At 37.2% G+C, this 10,014-nt stretch overlaps 1 protein-coding gene across 1 annotated transcript; it reads right to left on the reverse strand.

Moving 5' to 3' along the window:
• Nucleotides 1-1,726: 1,726 nt before the first annotated feature.
• LOC136044817 (collagenase 3-like) lies at nucleotides 1,727-9,153 on the reverse strand. Its single transcript, XM_065730345.1, has 10 exons — nucleotides 8,833-9,153; nucleotides 8,499-8,740; nucleotides 7,382-7,530; nucleotides 7,162-7,287; nucleotides 6,179-6,340; nucleotides 5,443-5,560; nucleotides 4,808-4,941; nucleotides 4,296-4,455; nucleotides 3,429-3,532; nucleotides 1,727-2,860 (listed from the first exon to the last, which is right to left on the reverse strand). Exons 1-10 carry the CDS (start codon nucleotides 9,136-9,138, stop codon nucleotides 2,760-2,762), a joined length of 1,602 nt encoding a protein of 533 aa, XP_065586417.1. The 5' UTR covers nucleotides 9,139-9,153; the 3' UTR covers nucleotides 1,727-2,759.
• Between the last annotated feature and the right edge of the window lie 861 nt (nucleotides 9,154-10,014).

Below are 10,014 nucleotides of genomic sequence, written 5' to 3' on the forward strand. Positions count from 1 at the left end.
TCAAGCATTGCCCAGGCTAAAAGTGTCTACCAAAAATTATACTGATATGGAAATGAACAGTTTTCTGTTTATTAGGTATAAAGAATCATACTGACATTTATTTTTCTAGCAGTTTTATCAATATAATATTGTATAACAGGATTCTGATTTTAGTTTAAGTTTTCCTATTTGTAATTTTTCAGCTCTTTTTCCTTGAATGCCTTTTAAGCAATTTAATGTCTGGCATTCATCACTTCACTATTTTACAGACAGAATAGATCGCTATATCTGACAGGCAACCTTATCTGACCATTTGTGTCACATAAATTACAGAATTAAACTCACCTAGCCTGTTCCTGGGTAAACCTGGCCATTTGTGCCTGTTCAAAAGCACTTAGTTCAGTGGTCTTTGTTTGGGAGGCTGATATACTGAGGTGGGGGCTGGTTTTGAGGACAAAAAATATGACAAAGTAGTTACTCTAAATTAGTTATTAATATTCAAATTAGCATGGAATTAAACTTCACAGTATTTCTTAATCATTTGTGGTACTATCTGCAATGATAATGGCTAATTGCAACTTTGTTCTTATTCTGGAAATTTATCATAGAATCATAGAATCACAGAATAGCTTGGGTTGGAAGGGACATTCCAGATCATGTAGTTCCAACCCTTTGCTATAGACAGGGACATCTCCCACCAGACCACACTGCTCAGAGTCTCATCCAGCCTGGTCTTATGCTTCTGGGATACGCACAACTATTCTGGGCAATTTGTTCCATTTCCTCACCACCCCTACTGTAAAGCATTTCTTCCTAATATCTAATCTAAATAAACCCTCTTTCAATTTAAAGCCATTTCCCCTCATTCTGTTGCTACATACCCTTACAAAAAGCCCCTCCCCAGCTTTCCTGTAGGCCCCCTTCAGGTACTGGAAGGCCACTGTAAGGTACTCCAGAGCCTTCTCTTCTCAAGGCTGAAAAGCCCCAGCCCTCTCAGTCTGTCCTAATAGTGGAGGTGCTCCAGCCCTCTGATTATCTTCATGGCCCTCCTCTGGACCTGCTGCAACAGCTTTATGTCCTTATTGTTTTGGGGGTCCAGAACTGGACACAGCACTCCAGGTGGAGTCTCCTGAGAAACAAGTAGAGGGGCAGAATTACCTCCCTCAACTTGCTGGTCACACTTCCCTTGATGCAATCCAGGCTACAGTTGGCCTTCTGGGCTGCAAGTGCCCACTGCTGGCTCATGTTGAGTCTTTCATCAACTGACACTCCCAAATCCTTTTCCTCAGGGATGCACTCAAGCCGTTCCCTGCACAACCTGAATCTGTGCTGTGGATTGTCCCTACCCAGGTGCAAAACCTTGCACTTGGTCTTGTTGAACTTCATGAGGTTGGCTTAGGGTTGGTGGTTATTTTGCATTTTCTCTCTTCCTGTCTTTTCAATAAAATCAATTATGTACAAAAACAAAAAGCATAAACAAATCATCAAGATAAGAATATACTAGAATTTTAATTGAGGTGCAAATTTTGACAAATAAAATGCACAGGAAAGGCTCTTCAATTTATTCATTCCATAGCTCTGTCTTGCTATGACATACAGCGTAGGATATCTTAATTGAAATAATTTCACAATGTCATTTCATTCCTCCAGTTTATTTAATACTATTTTATTAAACTGAGAAATAGTCACAGTCCCATGTCATTTTCAGTGATTGAAAACAAAACAAAATAAACACAACCACAAAAAAAAAAAAAAAAAAAAGCACACTAAAAAAGCACCCCAAAATTTACCTGGATGCCTACCTGTGCAACCTGGTCTAGGGAGCCTGCTATGGCAGGGGGGTGGACTGGATCTCTAGAGGTCTCCTCCAACCCCTACAATTCTGTGATTCTATGTATTATTTTGAATATTTTGATTTGAATGTTTGAGTTCTCTGCCAGCACAGATAGGCATAACTTCTATGAATGTCATTTGAACCACTTCACAGCAGCTGGAAACATGGGCTGTTGTTACCAGGTGCAGGTTCACGAAAGGTTTCATCCCGTGTGATTCCCTTGACATTGCTGCTTTCTGGCTTCCCCATTGTCATACATACTGATGATTCCTGCAGAGAATATTGTTCCTTTTTCCTGCTTTTCTGTCTGCTTGGAGACACCACCTTGCTGCCTCTACAGATTCAGCTTCTTCCAAATATAACATGGACAGGGAGATGTTGCCATTCAGATGGGGATACATTCAGATAACTTTGAGTTCCCTAACTTCAGTGTTGCAGCCCAGTGTTATGCTGCCCAGGGCATCACCATGCAGTCCTGACTTGTTCCTAAAAGGTCTGAATCCCCAGTACTTTAGAAATAATTTTGCAAAGAACTGAAGGATTAGTTCTAAAATAAAACACACCAGGGGTTATCAGCTCTATTTCTTCAGATATACCACACAGTCCTAAAAAGATGGTAGATTGATGAGATTTACTTAGTCATGCTTGTGATCATGTAGAAAGTATCCATCACCTCACCTCACTTTAATGCTAGACAAACTTTAAATGGTGTAATGCCCCTTGAAATGCTTGTCATTTTCTTCCTGTTTTCCTATTAATTTAATGCAGTTCCAGACTGACATACAGGTGCATAGTTCCATATATACAGTATATGAGTATATGTTTGGTTGTAGGTAGCCAGTGCTTGTTCACAGAACTCTGCTATCCTCTAATAAATTTGTATGCCCGTATTATTTTTATCTAATAAAAGCTGCTCTGCAGCTTGTAAAATGGCACTCGTCTGTACTTAGCACCAAAATAAGGAGTTAGTATGCAGAATGCGGACAATTCTTTTGCTCCAGATGCTGTATTCAAACTGCAGTGGTCCATTAAAGAAGTAGAGGTAACCTAAGGAGAAAGAAAATGAAAGTGAATAAAAATTGAGAAATCTATTACATTAAAATTAACTTTCAAACAAAAATCGTGTGGCTTGTTTTAATTTCTAAGTAAAACTTGATTGCAATATTTTAGTCTTTAAAATGCTGAGCTAAGTTTTTGAAAGTGCTTATTATATTTGCCAGACTTAGATCATTTTAAAGTAATCATATCTTAAAGTATTATTTTTAAGTAATCATATCTTAACCTGGTGTAATGCTCTGCATTTCATTATAATAGAGCATTTTTAGGAGAACTGAGGGTTTGTTCATAAATATTTAAGTCTCTGACTTGAAAAGTCCTGGAAAAATGGGGTATGAATTGTCTAGATTTCAAGGAATGGACGTGTTATAATACTTAAAAAACACATCAGTGAGGGTTCTCTGAGCAAGGAAAGAGATCTATCTTGTCTCTGAAGATATTCATCTCCATAATTTATTTTAATATAACTGTCAGAGAATAATGAATTGTCCTTCAGGAGATTAATCTCAAGTTTCAGCCACAACTAATTGCAATAAAGCTTCATTGTCAGGTTACCTACCATTTCTTTGGTAAACTGCATCCACTCTGTCACCAGTTCCTGCGAATTCATCTTCTATGAACCTGGGGTAGCCTGAATCCATAGTCTCTGTCTCTTCGTCATAGCTACATTAAACATAAAAGGAAATAAAAATTCAGAGAACTTAGCCTGGTCTGTTCTCCTGCCTGCTTTGAAGTTACCCACAACAAGAGAAGCCAGCAGATGTTAGATCCCTTACTCTTAGTGCAATAATAAAACTCAAGGCAATAAGTAGGGCACCTTTACACCACAACACATCTCAATAATCACAAAACCAGTACAGTAAAATTTTCAGAAGTACATAAACTACCCATTGTAGGGAAGTGACTGTAGATCAACTTATCATTAGTGCGATTCTGCCCTGAGGTCTCTTAATACAGAGATTCTAGGAAAGAATGCTAACATCTTAATTATGGGAGAGACCTGACTGTAAGCCCCACTCCTGGCCAGGAAAAACTGCCATCATCAAGTAAGCTAGATGTCCTGCTCACAAAGACCGGCACTCATACTACTTTGTGTCACACAAGCAACTGTAGGAAGCAAGATAATTATTTTGTTATTAAATTATTCTTCTTAAATAGAAGACTTGTCCAGGTTATAAACTTTCCTGGATAGGACACCTTGTTCTTTCCTTTCTTTCACTCTTTCAGTTTTTACAGGCTGTGCTTATATATTTATAAAAATCCTGCATGCACTTTCATGATATGTTCTAGGCAAATGTCACACTTATGAAAACCATAGACTGACAATATCTGAAGCATAACAGAAAATATTTACTGTTTTTTGACACTCCTGCACACGTTATGAAAAGGGCACTGAAAAAAAAGCACGAGTCCATTTGCAGCTTACCTCCAGTACTTATTTCCTGTAAAAAAGAGAGTCTTGCCAGTGTCATCAATATGGACCACTGCATCTATTCTTTTCATTTCTTTTGGGAATCCCATTTCATATATCTTTTTAGGAAAGCCTTCAACAATGTCATATCCATTCATTGCCCAAACTTTCTTTCCTGATAATAGGAATAAAACATGTATTATTCTTTTCTAAAGGCTGAGCTTTGAGAGAATGATAAAATGAAGGTGTTATGATCCTTATTTTCATATACCTAACAGATTCTTAGGCCACGTACTCTGTGGGCATTAAACTGTTTATGCTAAATGTAATCCTGAGCATTAGAGCTTAATTGTACATCTCCTAACTTAATGCAAGTTATATAGGTTTGTGCAGGGTGGAGCCTGCATTCATTGTATTTTGAGAAAGGAAGGTAGAACATTATGTACTTCCATTCATTACCTCTCTATCTCTCTCTGAACTTGACTGAATATGTAGATTTTCCTGCCAATAAAAAACAAAGAACTCACCTTTAAACATGAAGACAAGGTCTTTAATGGGATTTTCATAAGCTGCATCTATTTTGTTTGGAAGCTCTGGCCAAAAAGATTTAATTAAAACAAGTTCTGCTTCAACCATCTGAGGGTGCAGTCGCCAGAAAAACCTAGTTCAGAAAAGAGAATAACAGAGAAGTTGGAGTGCTGTTTTATTTTATTTTATTTTATTTTATTTTATTTTATTTTATTTTATTTTATTTTATTTTATTTTATTTTATTTTATTTTATTTTATTTTATTTTATTTTATTTTATTTTATTCAGAATAAGAGGAACAATTCCACACCATGTAAGGTTTCTAAATGTAGTATAACTTTGTCAAAATAAATGTTATAGATTTATGTGCATTGACAAAAGCCCTGTGAAATGAAAAATGTGTAGAAATAGTGGCAGCCTTCAAACATATCAGTTTCACTTTACAGTGTTGGACTGTTTGGGCTGTAATTACATTACAAGTCCTGCCTAAAAACACATGCAATATAACTTTATAAAAACATCAATTGATTTTGGAATTCTTATGCTTACACAGATCTTTAGTGAAAAACTGAAAGGGCTTTTTCTCTTAAATCATATCAAGTAGCCACTGTCCATCACATAGCAGTCTCCTTACCTGTCCTTGAAGACCAGCATTTCTCCACGAAGTTTTGTTATGGCATCAATTGATAAATCTGCAGCACATTTCTCTGGTGTTTTGGGATGTTTTGGGTTGGGATCTCTGTCCCCAGCACCTGGAGCCATACAGTATGATAAAAGTTTGTCAATTTCTTTTCCCGTTCTATGGCTCATAATATGGATATGGAAGTATTCCCAAACACCATGATGAATACAAGCAGAACAGAAAATGATTTGTACCAGAGAATGTCTGTTCTCTCTTTCTCTCCTTTAGCCAAATACACTAAAGGACTTTGTAGTTCAGCTGCAAAGACTTTAAATGGACTAATTTCTTTTATCCTAATTCTGAAGGTCCTCTAAAAGTTTTATTCTTTCCATGATGGAATGCTGAAACCTGAATATTTCTGTTTCTCCCTTCTATATCTGCCTGTTTTACCATCTCTTTTCAGATAAAAAATTAAAAGGACTATGTGCTCTCCTTTCCTCACCTCACCAAAGCAAACAGCACAGCTACCAACAATCCTCTGCAGTATTACTTTCTTTTTTTTACCCCCCTAAGTGTTAAATCCAAGCATCTTTTGTCCTTATTCTGGTTGCCAAGAGTTCAGTGATTAGGACTTAATCAATCACGACTGTTGCTATTGAACACCTTCAGGTCTTTAGTAACTGTGTAGTGTATCTATAACAGGTTACAATGACACAGGCAATACGCATTCTATATTATACAGACTTACCATAGAGCTCTTGGATCCCTTGCACATCATCATCGGGAAGCACAAAACCAGATTTTCCAGTATATGTGTAAATTGGGAACATCAGTGCTCCAGGGTCTCTGGAGTGTTCAAGTCCCAGTGAATGGCCAAATTCATGTGCAGCAACAAGAAACAAGTTATACCCTATAACAAATGACATTAAAAGTAAATGTAAACCTCCCCATACAGCCAAAGTGCACTGGACTAATCAATTAGTCTTAACACTGTGACTTAATGTGAGGTAATGTGGGAGAGAGAAATGGAAGAACGATATATGATTTCTTGATTCTTTCCATCTACTAGAATTTTTAACAAGGGCTCAAACGACTATCCCATAGCTGGGTCTTCAAGCTATGTCTTATTTGACACTGTTCTGTAGGCAGCTTTAGATTCCTTGAAATTTCTTAGCAATGCTGAAAGACATAGGATAAAGCCTTAGTGCTACTTAAGTCAAGAAAAAATTTTGCTTGGAATTCACTTCCAGTGGAAAGTATGCATTGTTTTGCTACTGCAATAATTTGAGAAGGGTGAAAAAACACTCTGAAAAATTAATGTTTTATTCTATTAAAGCTCTCTGCTGAATAGGCAAGGTGAAGAATTTTCAGGTTAATTTTAAGTATCTGACTTGCAGCTGAGAGAAGTATAAGCTTTTTCTGAAAGATTCAATGAGGTCATTCCCAACTAGCTGTCCAGGAGCTTTAAGTGAAATGCCAGGCTGACAGAGCACCTTAAATATGGTAGTTTTTTTAATTGCTCCACTTAAGACGTGTGTATCTTAAAATTTATGGTAGGCATATGTTATATTCCCATTTATGATTAGGGATTAAATCCAGTTTTCAATGAGTAGACAGTGAACATATTACCTTAAAGAACAGTAAACAGAAAAAAAACCCAAACCATTTGCAAACATCTAAAGTTGGAAATTGTCCATCATCATTTGAAATCATCTCAGGAATTTCTCATACCTCTAGAATCATCTGACCAAGTTTCATCATCATCAAAATGGGCATCTCCTCCATAGTCTGGACCAGGAGGGAAGGCATGAGCCAGTAATCCAGAGGGTCCATCAAAAGGGTAAAAGTCACCATGTTCTATAAAATAACATTAAAACCAATGAAATCAATTATATCTCATAAAATTGTCAGCAATATAACTATTATGTAAGAAGAACTGGCTTTGCCTTACCTTTAGTGCCAAAGGAGATCATGATATCTGCTGTGCCACTTCGTATTCTGGTGAAGTTAAGGGGAGTCACATCAGACCAAACCTTGAATGCTTTTTTGAAAGCTCTCTCTACTTCACCACGTCTCAGATCTGAAGTGTAATTCATAATTCTATCAAACGGAATAATATATCTGGTTAAATTATGCAGATCGATGAAACATTTTAATACAATTTTATCTGACTGTGCACTTCATTAAGTTTTGCTTGTTTCCTCCCTCTGTTCTTATCTGAACACAAAAAGCTGGACAGTTGCATATAATACTCCGATAAATAAAAATAAGCATTTCCATTTTCATTGTTGATATTCAGAGGCATCTAAAATGATTTAACATATCTCTATGATTAGTTTCATATGCACCAGAGGATTTAGCAAAAGGCAGTTTTTCATTAAGTGGTATAATTAACTTAGAACTATTTTAATGCCATTTAAAATGTCTCATGGCCCTCATTTTCTGGAGAGGCAAAACATGACCCGAAGAGATTTTGTGAGCGAGAACCACCAGAATTAAAGTAGTATTTTTTTACCAGATACTAGACTGAAATCTCTGAAAGAGTTTAGTGTTTTCATATTTGGAATCTGCCAAGGAAACTCAGGTTGCAGCTCACCAAAACACCCTGTCAATGACACTGTGGTATTTAGGAAGCCATCATGCTTTGGGAGAACTCCCTCTCTGGCAGATTTGTCCAGGACAGATCTAGGTGGAACACACACCAAACCAGGGCCAAGAGAGATCTAATGATAGAGCAATGTGAGGATCAGAGGTGGGATGCATGATCCCTATCCCTCTTTAATTTGGAACTGCAGATGTGCTCAGAGTGTCTACATGGAGGCCAGCTCAGGAGTAACTGGTTTATACCACACCGGCACCTCCAAATGCAGAAGCACAATAGAAGAACATTTTCCTTCCTTAGACTGTAAGACAGGTCTAAGGGACCTTCCTAAAACTCAAAGGATTTTAAACTGCAATGTAAATTCTGTCAAACTTGAATACACTCTTCTCCCATCAACCCATATACTGAGCAACCCAAGTGACAAACTACCTGGAAAGAAGGAACACTAAAAATACCATGGATTTACCTGTACGTTAAATTAGTTTTTGACCATTTGAGTTTTCGAGGGAAAAAGTTATATTCCCCAACATCTGGGACACCGCATCTTGGTTTCTGCATGAGCTCGTATGTTTCTTCATCTAATTTTCCTGTCACCTCCAAACCGAAAAAAGCTTGCATTTCTCGAAGTTTAGAGGCCATTGTGTTGGCACTCTTCTTCATAATGCCAGTGGGATTTGGATGGAGATCATAGTGAGTCCTGAGATAGCGCTAAGAAGGGAAAAAAAAGTCATAAGCCTAGTTTCCAAGCAGTTGGTGCTACATAACTATTTACAAAACATGCAGATTAATTTATACTGTACCTCTGCAAACCGGAGGTCTTCCTCTGTGAATTCATGGCTATCATCAAGAGGAATAGGGACTGTCAGACAAAATGAGAGACCCAGCAAGAAGAAGACAGCTGAAAGTCTTGGTTGCATTATGTTGGATTTGTGAAGTCTGAAGCCCTGATGTGTTAGAGAGCAGTTACCTTCACATTTATAGCCCTGCCCCGATGAGTCACCACTTAGGGACAAGTTAAAACTTCCTTGTCTCTGAAAGTAAACATGCTTAGATGGCCACTTTTTCTTTCCTCCCCAGCACTGTGGTTTAGGCATCTGTTGTTCCATTGAGGTCTCTGAAACTGCATCTTCATATAAACAGTCTCAGAATATTTGCAGAGGTTGTGGGAAGAAATCAGGAGAAGAAAATGGCACTTTCTGATTATTTTGCAATAACTTACACTGGCTTATTTCTCCTCTCTGCTAGAGTAATTGTTCTTTTGTTTCCTATCTGACAGCAAATAAAAATATATAATAAGTTTCTTAACTTTTAAAGTAAATTCTACAACTTTTCAATACTTAGACACTCAGCAACAATTATTAATTGTCGGAATAGATTAGAAATGCTTCAGTTGTTTTTTAAATGCAAATTTAGCTAATAAGAAATAACTTTATGGAGCATATAATAGGACATTACATTTTCTTGTTTCTGTATAGAAATGTAGCTCGAAAGCATTAACACAAATTTTACTTCAGGGATCCCTAAAATGGATTTCTGTCTGTCTTTCAGACTAATTTGCAGTTTGAGATCATGTACCTAAAAGCAGAAATGTTAAGTGCCAAGAAAGAGTTTTGAATATCTAACATTTTTACTAGTAGCTAAGCAGATCATGTAGTGTGACTGCTTCATTCAGTCTCTCTTACTTAATAACATAAATTTACTTTGTGAGGTGAGAACAGCCATAGATCAGTGAACACCTACTGCTCTAAGAGAGGGAATCTAACTGCCATAGACAAGCAATGAATCTGTGTATCTAGAATGGCAGAAATATATGTGTTTGACTTATGAGGTGGAAAACATAATGAATGTGGTGTTACAACAGATATAGGCATTACTATGCTTGAAAGTTCAACAGTGACTTCTGTCTCCCCAGGGTCACTCCAACCTCAGCTGCTGCCCAGGCTTCTACTACTTACCATTCCCAGAAGTCTGGGTCCTGTTTT

This window comes from Cyrtonyx montezumae, unplaced genomic scaffold (assembly GCF_038088225.1).
Source record: "Cyrtonyx montezumae isolate F1298 unplaced genomic scaffold, pur_monq_1.0 scaffold_12, whole genome shotgun sequence".
NCBI lineage: Eukaryota > Metazoa > Chordata > Aves > Galliformes > Odontophoridae > Cyrtonyx > Cyrtonyx montezumae.

What these genes read in the sequence shown, in the direction of transcription:
- LOC136044817 (XM_065730345.1), bottom strand. Translation starts at nt 9,138, where the DNA reads ATGGAACAACAGATGCCTAAACCACAGTGCTGGGGAGGAAAGAAAAAG. An exon ending in AAAACTAATTTAACGTACAG is followed by an intron (nt 7,531 to 8,498) that starts GTAAATCCATGG and finishes TCCGTTTGATAG; the next exon opens with AATTATGAATTACACTTCAG. An exon ending in TTGGTCAGATGATTCTAGAG is followed by an intron (nt 6,341 to 7,161) that starts GTATGAGAAATT and finishes CATTTGTTATAG; the next exon opens with GGTATAACTTGTTTCTTGTT.